This window comes from Dermacentor albipictus, chromosome 4 (assembly GCF_038994185.2).
Source record: "Dermacentor albipictus isolate Rhodes 1998 colony chromosome 4, USDA_Dalb.pri_finalv2, whole genome shotgun sequence".
NCBI classification, from domain to species: Eukaryota; Metazoa; Arthropoda; class Arachnida; order Ixodida; family Ixodidae; genus Dermacentor; species Dermacentor albipictus.
Window position 1 is genome coordinate 83,043,596 of NC_091824.1, and position 16,356 is coordinate 83,059,951.

A 16,356-nucleotide genomic window follows, 5' to 3' on the forward strand; every position below is an offset into this window, starting at 1 on the left:
ACCACCCCTTTCCTTTCTTCCCGAGCACACTTTCTTTTCTTTTTTTCTATTTAAACCCTCGCGCAACTATAGTTTCCACGCCAGCATGCGTCGAAACACGCAAGGCACCTCGGTGACTGGGTCGGAATTGAATTCGCTCACGGATAGAGGAGTTCCTGCTGCGTGTCTGTCGCTGCATACAACTACGAGCTACGGGAGAGCACCGCAGTGCTGCAGGGCCAATCCGGGGCGGCAGCTGGAAAGCCGCTGCTCGTGCCCCCCGTTCCCCTCTGCTCGCAGAGTCTGCCGAGAAAGCCAAACGTTGTGCGGCGCATCCGAAATGCTCAGCTTAGGGGGTCCCATCTTTCCTTGCTGTTCCACGCCCCGCCTGCATTCTCAACGCCAGAGCTAGTTTGCCGACGGGGAGTTTCTTTGTTCTTCTTCTTGCGAAGCAGGTGCGTCGTTGTTCAGCGACGCCCGCGCGGCTGCGGCAGTGTTTGTCTTCTTCGAGCCCCACGACTCACGTGCATCGAGAAAGCCGCGCTCTGGCCCCGGGAGAAATTAAAAGAGGAGGGAAAACCGCGGCAGGAGGACCACCGTGGACTGCGTGATTCTGTGCACCATACGGTGTAGGATCAGGCCGTCCGGCCACACCGCGCAACATCGTCGTGTACATCCTCTCGTCCCTGCCAAGGAGAAATATAACGCTCCTTTCCAGCCTTCCCCTCGTCCCTCATCTGTCTCTCTCTCTCTCTCTCTCTGCTTGGGACTCTTCTTTCCTGGAAACACTCGCGCGACAGATCACTGCTATACGGGGAACGGGAAGAGCTCGTAAAGAGGAAGCGGCTTCGGTTTCGCTCTGTGGCCGTCCGCGTCTTCGCTGTTGTCTCTTCCTGCCTCTCGTTCGCTTCGGCGCTGTCTCGCTGCTCAGGAGCCGTCGCCACCTCATTGTTGTTTGTGTACGCTTGTTTACTCGCGGCGTCTTGCGGCCGCGCCGCTGCCGACTCGCCGCAACCGAATGCTGGGACTTCCTTGCGTGCGTGGCACCAGTCGTAAGGGGGAGGGGACTCCACTGTCGCCCGCGCGCTGCCGGAGAAATATAAGCGCCGAGAGAAAAGGGCTGCTGCCGTTGTTGCTACTACTGCTACCAGTACCACCGCGCTTCCCTTTATTAGGAGCCCCTATATCATACACTCGGAGGAGACTCCGCCGCCCGCGGCTGGCTGTGTGCGCACTTCCCCTCGCTCGCAAGGAAGGGGCGACCCGGCTTCGGATGCCTCCCCGCCGTGTCCGGGATCGAGCTCTCATTGCATCCCGCCGTTCTTGGTCCGTCCGTCCCCCTCGACGAGCGCTGGGTCCCCGTTCCTCCAAGTGTGATTGAAGGTTAGCCATCCGCGGGGATTAGGCGGGCGATGCCGCGTCCTTTTGTTCGCCGCCGCTGTCGGTCACTGATGTGTGTGTCCGTGTTATTGCTCTCTCTCGCGTCCCCTAAACAGTCATCGAGCGGTGGTGGACAGTGGCGTTGACGAGGAGATGTCCCGCTGAGACGACAAAGAAGACAACGCGTGTAAACGGATGTCTCTCCGATCCGTCACCGAAGGTCGCGGCCTATTATCTTCGCGGTCTTTATACGTACCGGGAGGCCCCGTGCCATAGAGTGAAGCGTGCCGCCGCCGGGTTCGTCTGTAAGGCGCCTTCTCCCGCAATGGCCGTGAAACGATTCATTCGCCGTGCATTGTAGTGTGCTCTTCCGGGGGCCGTCCTCTTTTGTGGTGCAGTTATCGACTTCTTGGGTGGCCGTGCCAGTGGTTGTGCACTTGTTGTACTTTGCTGCGGACTGGGTCCATTGTGAAGGCCCGTCGAGTCGTGCTCGAAATTTTATTGGCGCCAGCGGGCGGCTTTTGACGAAGCCAACCGGTGCCCCACGGGCTCACAGCGTGCGCTCGAGTGCGGCTGTTATCCTGTTTCGACTCGCCTGTTGTGTGCGGGGCTGGAGACCGATTTAGCCGCTGGTCCCTGCGTGTACGTGATCTCTTTCGACAATTGAAACCATTAGCAGGAAGCATTTCATTCGTCTAGGAGTAGAGTTAAGCTATATTAGCCGCATTCTTTGTAACGCCGTAGATATGTTCGAGTTGACTGTCGGGTTTCAACATATGAAAGCTGAACTCTGAATTATGACGGGCTCCGTTGTGGAGGACTTCGGATTAAATTCGACCACCTGGGGTTCCTTGATGCGTATGATTACACGATGACTTTTGTTTTCTATTTTTATATTCCTATCCTTTTCGAAATTTTCGGTACCGTTGGAATACGGGCGCGCAGAGGCCAGGATTCAAGCCCGTGATCTCACGCATGCGTTTCTGTCAGCAAAAGGCCCCTCCAAGTATGTCGAGTGCGATAGATGCAGGCATAAAATTTTCATTGGCATTCTCAGTTCGCCTTGTATTTTCGGCACTGCCTCATCCTTTCCCAATAAACCTGTATCCGGTCAGTGCCATATACCGCCACGGTACTGGATATGTCAGGTTGCCAGATTCAGTTAGGCATCTGTCATATACGGACTCGCAAACAAATGTGTGTCCAGAAGTCATAAGTAACAATTTATTCGAATGGCTGTTAGAATTTGAATTTACCTACTCCTACCACGCGTAATATACCCAGTGCTAAATGAAATTGTTATCACGCAAAACTGCACAGGTCGAACTCGCTGTTCGTTCGTCAGAATTGTCGTTCAGTCACGTTTAATCAGCGGTCGATCGTGCGAATTGCTCCTGCGGTTTACGAACGAATTCGTGTCTATTGGCTCACGGTTACACTTCTTTGTTAACTAGGCGTGTCTCCTGCTCATCTGTAGATGGGAAGAAAGCCGGAAAAAAACATGGCCTGTTGAGAACCGTTTTGCCGGGAAATCAAATCTTAGCCGGTATTCAAAACTGGATGGAACTGGAGGACCATATTCCCATTGCCTGTTACTCCATGAGTACTACATGAGTACACAGGACACTTGAGCACGGCATACACAGGCGCGCACATGTGGCAGTTAGCTAGAGTGGTCCAGTCGAATAACTCAGGAAGAGACTAAAAGGTGTCCACATATAACCGTGCTTAGGTCATCACATTCGCGAACCAAATATAACACAGCTAGCCCACCAATCGTGCTTCCAGTAAACAGAGGAGGCGGACAGGCAATAAGTTGCAATAGGTTGTTACTACCTATACCGCCCTACCGTGGTGCATACATCATGCCACTATTTCCCACGATCAAAAGAAAACCACTTGGCGTGGTCGTCCTGTGACAGCGGAATAAACTGAGTTTTCTCTACAGGAAACCATGTTTCCTCTACAAAATGGTTCTTTAGACTTGGAAAATATTGCTGGTTCCTCCAAAATTCCTCAATTATATGGGGCACGATGAAGTTTGTATCCTTACGTACGAGGTAGTTAAAGGACATGGAGAAACTGCGACTTGGATCGTTGTGCGGGGGTGCCATGAGTGAGGTCTTTTTTAACGCCACACGCATGGAGCAAGAATGGGCACACAAAGAATGACGAATGAGTTACGTGGCTTACAGAAGACTGTAATGTGTGAACCGCAGCGATGAGGCTCGCAATACATACAGAATTTATAGATAATACCTTTAGCGCCAAGAACACTGTTTAGAAATTCATACACCTGCCTATTTCCCCATTGTAAACTTTACTATTCTTCAATGAGAAGTTTAACGCTCTTATGTCCTTGCGTGTTTCGCTTGCTGCCCAAGGCCTGTGTGATCACACGATGGCATGGAAAAAATGAAGGGAGGGAAGAGCTATGGCACATCACTCGCGAAAGAAGTATACAGGAACGAGCATATAGGTTGCGAAATAGCGTGCCTTAAATTCCCAGAGTTGCTCTGAAATAACATTCCCCTGTAAGCCGATCTCCCCGCTTCCGCGTGGCGTCGCGTGTGTATGTCGGAACGTGTCACCATGTTTCCACTCGAGGGAAGCGAAGTTCGCGCGGTGTAAGCCGTAACTGCTGTGGCGTGCCACAGTTGTGACGTATACAGTCACGAAGAAAAGTTTGAAATCCGTGGGTGATGCGAAAAAAAAAAAAATATCTCAGGCCCACAGCGTCCTGAACTAAGAACGCCGCCCACCTCGGACGACTCCACCGTCAGCTCATTTTTACAAATAAAGTTTATTCCTGCTCCGCAGCTCCTGCAGCCTGAAATCAAGTGGGGTAACACACCGTGTTCGACCAGTACAATGCACGTCTCAATTCCACGCTGCATGACCGCTACAATATGTTTAGACGTTCCTGCTGATACTGTAGTCTCCAAAATTTTGCTCGCTACGATAGGCTGAAAATACAACATCCCTTTACTAAGCGCACATAGCAGCTTTCCAGTAAGACAGCAGTACACGCGCTCGTGCTAGTGTAGCTTGTCCGGCGATATTTGGGCAAGGCGTGGCGTATAAGCGCGTGCTCTTCCGTATCGGCGCATCCTGCAAGAAATGGTAGCGAGACGAGCGCTGTCTCACGTTACCCCAGTGTTCCGAGAAACGACAACAGGCCTCGGGAGGCGGTGACAACGACAACAGGATTGATTTGTTGACCCCACCGCGCGCGAGTCGAATTTCGCGTCCTTCGCTGGTCGATGAACTCCGCGCGCGCATCCTTCGTGGTCTCGTACCGCCGCCGCGGAAAAATGTCTCGATGGGGAAGGCCTTGGCGATGCCCGGACGTACGTCTTCGTACCCCGTTGCGTTTTCTTTTCGGCATCGGGTCGAGAGCGGGCCCGTCTCCGTCGTCCTTAAAGAAGACGCATGGCTCTGACCCGAATCCGCGCTTGCCGGCACGCTTGCCTGCCACGTACGCCACGGCGGGGCCATTGCGCTTGTCGATGGCGCTGTTTCAAACGCTCGATCGAACGAGTACACTGCGTATTGATCCCGCAGGAGGTGTGCTGTGTCCGTAGCCGGGCCGAGCGGTTCTCATGTGAAGAAACGCTTCTCCGGAGAGCACGAAAGAACGCTTGCTGTTGATACCCGCGCCGTGCTGCATGTTCTGTGGCGTTGAGTAAGCTGGCATTTAATGCGAATTCAGTACCTACTGAGCGTTGCGGCACAAATTTTCATTCTACAGGTCAATATCTCTTTCTTTCAACGTGGCACAGTTTCAAAGCAAAAAAACATGTGCGCAAGCTTCGTCGAAACTGGCTTCTCCACAATAACAGTAAGTGTGTGGAGAGGCCCACTTTAAGTTTTCGTCGTCGTGTTGCATATTAGTAACTGTGTAGGCTCTCTCTCTCTCTCTCTCGTGTGTGTGTGTGTGTGTGTGTGTGTGTGTGTGTGTGTGTGTGTGTTATTTCTAGTTGCTGTGCGCTCATAGTCAATAGCGAGGTTTCATCATATTGGTACCGAATAGATTATTTGAGGTGATGAGGTGCGACAGATACGAAATAAAAAATTTCGTTGTTGTCGTCGTTGAGAATTTTAATGAGAGAGGGGAAGGTAAGAATAGGGTCGCACGGAGATTGAGTCGCAGGCTTTCCAATGGCCAAGCACATGGTATAATGTATCGCTATGTTCACAGAGCGTAGGTTGCCTTCACTACTTGCGAGGACACCGTGAACACTTTTCATTGCCCTTTCACGTGCCGGTGGGATTTAATCACCACCCGCTCGGCCGCTGCGCGCATCACAGCGCTCGCCGTGAACGACGCCGTCGAGGCCAGCGCGTTCGTGCGGCGCGCACATCATGCGCACGACGCGCGCGCCTTTACGGGGCCACGCCCACCTCATCAAGGCGCGCCGCCGCCTTGCCCGCACGCCGCGCGCAGTGCACCCAGGCGCATCTAGCGCCTCACCTGGTTCGGCTCCACGCCGGCTAAACTTCACGCCAATCTCGCGATCTCACTCTCGCGAGCTACCGAGATTGAAAGTAAAACGTCATCGCAGACGTTGTATCGCGTACGTGGCCGTCGGCAGCGTGCCGAGAGACGGCTAGGAGGAGGACTCGCGCACCGAAGGCAGGATATTCGCTCACGGCGGTCTTGACGCATCGTGCTGCGCGGCGCAACGCAGCCGGATGTACGCGTCACGTGGCGTATACGATGTAGCATCTGCGCTAAGCGCTGGTCACGTGAGAGTGTGCACTGCCGCGCGAAAGGCGTCAAAGCCCGCGTGAGGGGCGCTAGCCAGGGCTTGTCTTGGACACACCTGCTCCGTGCCGCCGATTGGTGCGTGGATGCCGTCTGCGCAGCGCGTGTTTTTCGAAGCAGTGCACGCGCTGGCGCGCTTTGCCCTACTTGCACGGGGGGCGCGCTTGTACCGTGCACCATCCGTTAGTCACGGCCTTGTCCGATTTCCTCGCCTTGCTGGCAAGCGGGCGTGCAGTGCAATCGCCGCTGCGCCCATTACACCACTGGCGCATCGGTGCGTGTGGGGCTCTCTCCGCAGCGTATCGCGCACGTTCATGAAACACACGCGCTCACACTGTCGCGTCGCAGGGCGTCAATTTAATATGCAGACGGCCCCACGCCGCCGAACCCGACGGGCCGCCTCTTTCGTGTCTGCACTTGCGAAGATGGTTATAATAACCACTACTTCAGCTCTTTCATTGAATATTTCTTATGCAGTGTAGAAAAGAAAAAGAAAGGAGGTGATAGCGCGAACAATAAATATTTGACACACATGAACTCGTTGTCTGCTACAATGAATCTTCATTACTACTACTACTACTACTACTACTACTACTACTACTACTACTACTACTACTACTACTACTACTACTACTACTACTCTGGGGTTCTGTCAATTGGAATTGATGCTGTGACTGTGTATGTCACACACACGTTACATTTTCCTGACTGTAGTCTGCACACTATACAAGTATGAAATTTAAATTCCATGGGGTGTTTAAACTTTAAGTTTCCTTATCATGTGGGAGCAGTGGTGTGAAGTAGTAGCCTGTGGTACAACGAAATTGTGTTGTTGCTTGCAGGTGTGGGAGTAAGCTTTGCTGAATTTCGATTCCTGGAGGAGCCCTCGGACACCGTCGTCTCCAAGGATGGCCCTGCGCTGCTCAACTGTTCCGCGGCGGGTGACCCAAGGCCCTCAGTTTCCTGGAAACGTGAGGGCACGCTGCTACACCTCATCAACGACCCTAGGAGGTGTGTTCTTGTAAAAATGCTTGTGTTCTTTCTGAAAAGCAGTGTTGATTTTCTCTGCCATTGAGAAAAAATATAATGCATGAGCACAAATGCCTGAATGAAGCTAATTCACAGGAAGTAAGTGTAGAGAATGATAAAATATTTTAAAAGTAATAATAAAGGGGCTAGACTGTAAGTAGAGTAAGTACAAGATTGCAAATGTTCACTTCCTTCAGATTACTGAGTTGTCACATGTCGCCAACCTTTGTTTCATTTGCCACTCCCAGAGATGTATACACAAGAATGAGCTAATCGTGTTGTGTTAAAAGTAAATTTTATTTTGTTACAAATTGAATCACTGAAGTGTTGCAACCAAAAGAACTTCACCAATGGTCGCTATTGTATGCGACATACATGGTAGAAAAAAAGTAAATAAATAAAGAGAATCCCAGAAAGGAGGGGGGAACAAATCCAGTCGAGATAAAAAGAATGGAAAGTGCAGAAAGGAACTCATTTAATTGACAAGAAATGCGCATACACTTATCAAAACACTTTAGTAAGCTGTCCTGAACTTCATGTTCTCCCACACACTCACATAGCCTTGCAACCTTCGTCTCTCTTGTTGTTGCAGGTCCATTTTGTCCAATGGCTCCCTGCACTTTAGGAGTGTTCACCACACGAGAGCTGAACGACCTGATGAAGGAGTCTACCAGTGTGTCGCTACCATAGCTGATGTTGGCACCATGCTCAGCAGGTCAGCCAAGCTCCAAGTGGCTGGTAAGTCTACTCATCTTTGAGCATTCAGTTTTCGAACTCCTATGCAGCAGAAACAAACATCCTTGGCATGCAAATTTTCTCAGGATCAGTTCCTATGACTTAAGTAATGTATATGTGTGCGCTGGCACAGGAGTTAGCAACCTGCCTTGCAATTCTATCCCTTGTCATATATGTACTGATGCAGTGTGATTGACACCTGTAACCTTTTATTTTTTTATTTAAAAGAAATTTTGAACATGCAGCATATGTTGTCTCTCAACATTTTCCCTCAACATGAGAAGAAATGCCCAACACTTGGTGTTTTTTTTTAATTTATACTTTAGCAGTGACAGCTCACATGAGTGAAGTCAGACATTGTAGCATTGCCCAGAGCCTCATGGTAACTTACAGTCTTGAAATTCTGCATGTTACATGGCCTTTGCATCAATTCTGAAAATAACTCTCCATTTATGTACCACCACTATTGAAACTACTGAAGCAATGACGCTTACAAAAAATTAGGTACAAGGCAACAGGATTATCGGTATTTGCTACACCCTAGTCGTGCTGTTATTGCATTAGCCCCAGCTTGCTTCCTCTGTCAGCTCTGAGCTCCACTGTCTTGCAGATGTTGCTGCAGTGCTGTGGAGAATCATGTAGAAAGCAGCAGGAAGCACCTGCTTTCTGCTAGTTGCCTCAAGCATTAAGTAGTAGCAGGCGAGATAGGATAGGATCCACATTACCAACAGATTCTCATTTAAATATATTGAGCTGGCTATAGGATAGGATCCACATGACCAATGGGTTCTCATTTAAAAATATTGAGCCGCCATTCTTTGCTTGGTTGAAAAGTGTGTGCCTGGCTATCATCTGCTAGTAAGTGAACAGACTTATTGCCTCTGTTGTGGTAAAAATTGGTCATCCATTTCACACTTCATGAAACTTCCTCTTCCTTTGTTGCACTCTGTTGGTAACACTCATCCTGAGAGATGCCCACTATCAGTCTTACTTCAGCTATGCCTGTCCTTGTTGTAGAACACAGTTAAAAAAACAGAAGCTTAGGCAAGTATGTATTTGTTCATTGTGAAAAAATAGCATGCTGCCAACAAGCTTTTCCTCTGTCTCAGTGCATCATGGTGCATTCTAATGTGGCAGCTTTCTTAGGTACTTCTTTGGGTTTTCGTGGTTGGTGTGTCACGATCTAAGGTGGCAGTGGGTAATGAGAGCGAGGAGAAGGAGAGTAAAGAGTGAAGAAGGAAGCACATGTACAGAGGAGGATGGCAAAGGGAGGCATGTGGTTCATTGGCACAGGCAATGATGTCACACACATATGAAGAGGAGAGAGGTTAAGAGGGTGAGCACTAGGCTGCAGCCTGTCCACATGGGTAATGTAGCATGAAAAATGCAGCAGGGTAACTGGAATGTTATTGCTGACTGTGATGGTCATCTTCAGTGGCATCTGCCAGAATATATATATATTCTTTAATTTCATTTGCTTCGTCACTTAGAAACTTTTCTGTGTGCCGTGTGACATAAATTTCTTGTCAATGTTCCCAAGCCATTTTGCACGTGAGAGGAAATGGCAGCAGGACGCAAGGTTAGAGTTGTATTTGCAGTGCTTGCATGCTTTAGAGAGAATGCATTAGTCCTGACAATTCAAAGCTTTAGAGTGCCAGGGTTGTCGCAAGAACTTCACCAAATGGCTCAACAGCAGCTTTGACATTACATGCCGTGGCCTGAGAAATTGTCACAAAGAGGGTATATGTAGCCTATTCAAAACATCTTTCACATTCACTCACTCTGCACATCTGTTGCAGCTTTGCCACGGTTTGATGAGCAGCCACGAGACCTCCGGCTGTTTCCAGGCCAGACAGCATACTTTCCATGTTCAGCCTTCGCCCTGCCCCCAGCAGATGTGATCTGGTTGAAGGACCAGCAGGCACTACAGCTGGACCCTGCACGCATGCTGGTGCTGCCGAGCGGTGCTCTGGAGCTTGATGCTGTGCAGACAACCGATGAAGGAGCGTACCAGTGCAGTGCCCACAACGCTGACCGCAACCGTGTCTCCTCTGCTGGAAACCTCTTTGTCAGCCTCTCCTATGGTATAACTACAGATACTGTTGATCCTATCCCTTATTCTAAAGCTGTCTTTTCCGCGAGACAGCTTGGCAGGCTAAAGGTAGCGCCATCGGTTATTCAATCAGTGTACATGAATACAGTTTGTGTGTTTTATGAGATAGAAGATGGTGCAATCCCTCTGATGAAACCACATGCCTAAGCCAAGTGCTAACATGCCCAGTTTGCATTTGATTCAGTTGAATGAAAATTGGTTTTGCCAGTAGCTGGGAATGTGAAATGAGGCAAAGTTCCACTCACACATTTGGAGACTAGTATCTATTGTAAGTTGGCTGCTCAGCAAAGCTCATCTCAAACTAGAAGATGTTCTCGTCAGATGCCACTCTCACATCTATATTGAAGAAGAATAGGTGAAATTTATCATGGCACATACATAAACCTGTATACCGATGACCACTGCATTAATGTGTACACTCCTTGTCACTGCTGGTTCTGCTGATGGCTGATATCTAGGGCATGTCACCAGACAGCTGAATGAGTTTTTGTTTTGCAGCATAGCTTCTCTATAAAAAAGAATATTCACAGCAGTGATGCTGTGACCATGCCTTTTTTCTGCATACATAGAAAATAACAAACAAAGCAACCACTGATCTTTCGCTGGAACTTTCTTCTTGCACAAAAAGAGCAGCAAAGCAATTATTTTCAAGACCTTTTGGTCTCAATCAAGCTTTGCTGAGCAGTTGACTTACAAAACTTTGTGAAATATTTTGTTCATTATGGGGTGTGACATACAGTGTTCAAGACCAGCTTCTTTCAGTGGCCACACTTCTTCCTAAATATGTGTAAAAGAGAGATGGTAGAGAAATAAGAAGGCATAGATCTGTGCAAAACAATCTTATTCTCATGCTGGAAAATTCGCTTGTTCTTTGTCAGAAGGACGGTATCCTACAATCGATGCGACTGCCTGATGGGCTTGCACAGCACAAACCAAATGTATGGCCTCTGTCAATAGCATACAATGTGCTTGTGTGGATGACTGTCAACTCGAAGCTGTGTAGTCTCCTCTTAAGCCTTCAGTGTTGCAACACTCATGGGTGTGAAAAGCCTTGTCTTTAGTCTCAACAGCTTTCGGGTGTGTTAGGAGACCAATGGATGGCTTAATGTGGGCTCTGAACATATGCAGATTGGGAAGCACATTTTATAAAGGCTCTATGGGTATATTCAGTCGTAACATGTAGCCCCTGGCTTAAGCTGTCACACAAACTTCTTAATTAAATACGATCAAACAAACTATCAAACAGAGATAGCACTGTAAGGCTGCGCTACTCTTGGCACTGTGCTATGGATTTTAGCTTGCTCACACCAGTGCAACAGTTGAAGTTGACTTGGCATTTGCTCTTTGTTCATGCACAGACGATGCAAACAAGATATCAGCACCGACCTTTGTGGCGGCACCAAAGAGCACTGTTGCTGTGAAGGGGTCAAACGTCACCCTTGACTGTGCAGCTAATGGAAACCCACGACCAAATCTGACCTGGTTGAAAGATGGTGTCACCATTGACATGTCGTAAGGACTTCTTTGTCTCTCTCTGCCCCTGCTATCTTATATTTCTGGCCAACTTACTTTGAAACACAGCCAGCAGTATGTACTATATGGCAGCACTTATGTCAATATTATGTTCTATATGTTGTGCAATCCAAGAACTTGAATGGGGTGAGACAAAGTTCTTTAACTTCAAAGTGGTGGCCAAGCTTCTTTCTTTTCCTAAGCTGCTACTTTAGCTGTCATATTTGTGCTTATCATATAGTTTTCTACTGGAGTTGTTGATGTTAAGTGCATAACTTTCTATGGATTGGAGTGGCTATCTTGATTTTGACAGTGTTGGTTCTCTTGAATTGCAGACTCCTGGACAGTAGGTTCAGAAAAGTAGGCGTGGGAAGCTTACAGATTGAGAGCATCCAGGAAGCCGATGAAGGCACATACATGTGCCGGGCTGAAAACCACGAGGATTCAGTTGACGCTAGTGCCGCCGTGGAAGTACAAGGTACAGTGCATTTCCTTTCAGTATTTTTTTTCCTGCACTACTGTTACAAATTGCACTGCTAATGCTTAAAGAAACCCTCCTGTTCTTTTTTAATGTGGGTATCATTATACTTGATAGCAATTCTTAAGCTAACAGTTATATGTACAAGTTTCAAAAGGGCTTCTTCCAGCTTGGTTTTAAAGGCACTGTCCCTTCTTATGTAGCCAGTACAAAGATAAAACGCATCCCACCATGTTCACTGCAAAGGTGTGCGTGAAGCTATATGAGAATCTGCCTGGTCACTAGTGTTGGCCTTTTCTAATACTTTTCATAGTCTAGCTACTGTGAGGGCATCCATATTTTGCAAACAGGTCAGCATTGGCAACTGCAGCAGCACCATACTTTATGGCTAGTGCCTCCATGGTGACATGGCTGCTACACATTTTTGGAACAGAGTGTAGACAGTGTAGTCATCATCTGTCCCTAATTGGGTATCTCCGCCGTGTTGTCTCAGTGGCTATGGCAGCCTGCTGCTAAGCATGAGGTCGCGGGTTCGATTCTTGGCAGCTGCAAGCACATTCGGTAGTGGCAGGATTCAAAGACCCCCATGCACCATATGTTTTGAGTGCATGTTAAACCGCTCCAGGTGGTCAAAAATGAATCCACAGAAGTTCACCTGTGCATTCCTTATAGCCCACTGGGCAGCTTTGAAATATTTTATGCCCCAATTCAATTTTTCTTATATCGGAATTGTCAACAGTATTAATGAATACCATTTGGTTTATTCTGTCTTTTTCTCTTGACCTGCAGCAATACATTGCCAATACTATACAGTTGCAGCATAGTCTGTTTAAATACTGCAAATAGATGAGCCCAGGCAATGATTATATATAGTGAGGCCCATTTTATCAGACAGGCATGTCATCAGTACTCTTTGTTGGATACCTTTAGGTGCTGCTAGCTCTACCATTGCCGAAAGTTTCCTCTGTGAGACGGTCCCATGTTTTTATAAACAATTACTGAGGGGGCAGTTTTGGGCTTGACTTTATGGGTGCCGGGCAGTTTGGGCGTTTGTATGGCTGTTACGTAAAAACCACACGAATTTGTGTCATATGCAATCTTTCAGTTCCTCCGAGGTTCACCAAAAAGCCGAAGAATAAAGTCGCCTATGGAAAAGAGGACATTGAGTTCGAATGTGAGGTGTACGGAAAGCCAGATCCAGTGGTGCAATGGTACCACAATGGTGAGGCAATCATTCAGAGCGAGTACTTCCAAATTGTCAATGGCAACAGCCTGAGAATATTGGGATTGGTTGATGCTGACAAAGGCATCTACCAGTGCTTTGGCTCCAACCCTGCTGGCAACATACAGACTGCTGTCCAACTAATTGTTTTGGACCCTGGTGAGTTCTCAAGCACATTTTATGCACGAAATACTTGGTATTCACCATTGCCAGATATAGTGATGTGAAATGTCACTGAATATATAATCTGGGCACCAGAGATCTGGCTGTAGATCTCTTAAAAATACTGAAGACAACATTTGAGGGCCTTGTCTCTCTCTGTTGGAATATAGAAAAAAAAGGCTGTAATGATGACTGTGCTGAAAACTCCACAAAATAATTCTACACAAAATTTTTGTTACGTAAATTCTGATGCCTGCAGTGATGCAGAACCTTTGTGAAGCAGTGTATATCTCAAAGGCCATGTATATTTTAATGTAAAGGACATGAATGTGCTCTAAACAGTGGCGTGAAAATGAGCTTTCTTTTTTGAATCGAATCCAGAATTCCTGATTTAATCATCAATCCCCTGCCCAATTTTATTGGCATAGAACATTTTATAATAGACCCAGTTTACCTTAACAGTAAGTAAGTACACATAACTGAGCTAGCATACAAAGAAATAATTTCTGCACTCAAGTGTACTAGAACAGTATATTGACAGAACACACTGGCTTACTTTGTTGGCATTTTTAGAATAGAAGCTTTCTATCTTCTTGTCAAGCTGAATTTTGACAAAAATGCATGAAATGCTATTGTGCTTTCTTCAAAAAGAAAAGCTGTCTTGCTGGTAGCTGCCATTGTGCCTTTAGAAATGAGCTCACAATGTTTGTTTTGTTTTTGTCCCCACCTTTGCTACATTCTCTGCTGAACCTTTTCTCTGCTGACTAAAACCTTTCACTTTCTTGTTACCTCAAACCTGTCTGCTCTCTTATGCTTGCTCTATTGCTGCTCTCTTATGCTTACTGCAAAAAAAAAATGTCTTTCTATATTTCGCTTTCTATTTTCTGCTCTTTATCTATGATATGGAATTTGACATCAATCAAAACTAAATACTTTAAATCTTCAAATTCCCAATCTGTCATCACTCACATCGTGTTTGTTGCTTCAACTCCATTACTGCATATGCATGAAAAAAAAATGCATCAACATTTCTTCTTGGCCTTCTGCTTACGCTTGCTAACTCAGAATCTTCTCGCCCTGCTACACATGCCACTTTCACTACCCCCTTGCTGGAAACCTCAGGCAATCTGCAGAGGAGCAATGACGTCCCATCTGCACCACGGGAAGTGACGGCACGCCTTGTGTCGACGCGCTTTGCGACACTCTCGTGGAGCGTCCCCGAAAGAGTGGAAGGGCACATCCTGGCATACTCGGTTTACTACAGAGAGGAAGGCTCCACACGGTTAGTGTCAACTGTGATTGACAGCTAGAGCCGTATATTTGCACAGTGTGCCACAGACTTGCTAAGGTCATTGTCATCACCGCAGTGTACCAGCTCCAATATGCAGGATTTGTGATCAGTGAGTTTTGTCCATGGCAACATTAAAGCTTGCCCTCACTGTTGGCAGGTGCTTCCAAATACCAAGTTGATTCTCCCATTGCTGGAGAGTGCCATTAAGGGGAGCAATGGCTTTCGCCAGTTGTGTGAAATACTACGCATTTTCCTCAACATATAATCTTGCAACAATACGTGGTAACCTCTGTGGCACTCACTTTGAGCACCCATGTTTTGGCCTGGGTGTCTTATGAACTTGCTCTTACACTTCTAGACAGCATCTTGGAATAAGACAAGCTTCCCAGACACTCGGACCCGAGCTAAGCTCTGTGCACAACTTTTTTCCACAGCTTGTCCATCATTGACGCAAATTGCTCAGAAATGCTCTTTGTAGTGTACAGTTACTAGTTAGTGATTTAAGTCTTGTCTTTAAGTAAAAGTTAATAATTGAAGTATGTACTGTTGCTGTATACTGGAGTTTTATTTCAATTGTTTTGCTTAGCAAACAGTGCCACACCATTATCACTACATATTGGCACTGTGATTTTTGTGAAGCCAAACGTTGCATTGAACCACAAATGATTCATGGGCTTAATACATCTAGAGCACCTACTCATTTGTGCCATTTTTCAGGGAACGTGTCTTGAACACCACAAGGCAGAGTCTAGAGGAGATCATCATTCAGGGATTGCAACCATCCACCAAGTATTATTTCCACGTGGTTGCCTACAATGAACATGGACCAGGCGAGAGCTCGCCAGAGCTAGAGGTGGAAACAAACCCTGAAGGTAAGCTACAGGCAAACTAGATTCCGATAGAGGCAACAGGGGCTTTCGTAGAAGGGATCAAACATACTTAATGTTTGTGCTGTATGTGATGTTTTCGGGGCCTGTCGAGACACCAGTTCCCACTGAGTCTTGAAAGCCTGTAGTGTTTGATGACTTATCAGTTAGGTATCCCCACAAATAGTAAAAAGAGCCTTTTTTTTTTGGCATAGTGTTTTTTATTTGTGTTAATGCTCAAGAAATGTAACTTGTCATCTTTCTTTTAGTGCACAAAAACGGAGCAAAACATGTCTAACTCATTGCAACAGCTCGCTGAAATATGGGTAACATTGAGTGGGTCAGCCTGGCAACCATTGTTGCCCCAGGAAAAGTTTGTTTGGAGCACTGAAAAGGTGTGTCCTTGCTCCCAGAAACAATCATTTCTAAAGTTTTTTTTTTGTTTCTGAAACATTACACTCGCTTAGAGGTGAAAAGATGTTCTGCATGCTCAACACAACATCACACTGCAGTGCAGAAAATTCATGCTTTTAAACCACTGCCATAGCTTCTATTTAGGAAGAAAACCATTTCATGAACTGAAAATTAAGCACAGCCATTAATGTTGTGGCAAAGACAACTTGCAGATTATGTTTTCCCGTTTATATTTTGTAAATGCAATCGACAGATCAAAACAGAAGGCCGCCTGCCATGGTGCCTTCTTGGCTAGGGTGTTCTGCTGCTGAGGATAAGGTCGTGGGTTCAATTCCTGTCCGCCATGGTATGGTTACTTTCTGACAGGGGCAGATGATTGAAATCAATCTAGAGCTCCCCACCAAATC

At 47.0% G+C, this 16,356-nt stretch overlaps 1 protein-coding gene across 8 annotated transcripts in view; it reads left to right on the plus strand.

The window, feature by feature from the left end:
* fra (neogenin protein frazzled) overlaps window positions 1–16,356 on the plus strand; it is a 353,324-nt gene that overhangs the window by 307,692 nt on the left and 29,276 nt on the right. For 6 of the 8 annotated variants that reach the window (XM_070537181.1, XM_070537182.1, XM_070537184.1 and 3 more), the window contains 8 exons: window positions 6,970–7,138; window positions 7,749–7,894; window positions 9,691–9,975; window positions 11,363–11,516; window positions 11,852–11,994; window positions 13,100–13,375; window positions 14,444–14,660; window positions 15,387–15,541. In XM_070537181.1, the coding sequence (XP_070393282.1) occupies window positions 6,970–7,138; window positions 7,749–7,894; window positions 9,691–9,975; window positions 11,363–11,516; window positions 11,852–11,994; window positions 13,100–13,375; window positions 14,444–14,660; window positions 15,387–15,541 (1,545 nt within the window). Of the gene's footprint in view, window positions 1–6,969; window positions 7,139–7,748; window positions 7,895–9,098; window positions 9,228–9,690; window positions 9,976–11,362; window positions 11,517–11,851; window positions 11,995–13,099; window positions 13,376–14,443; window positions 14,661–15,386; window positions 15,542–16,356 lie in introns of those variants that run through there. The other 2 variants (XM_070537180.1, XM_070537185.1) reach the window with 2 other exon arrangements.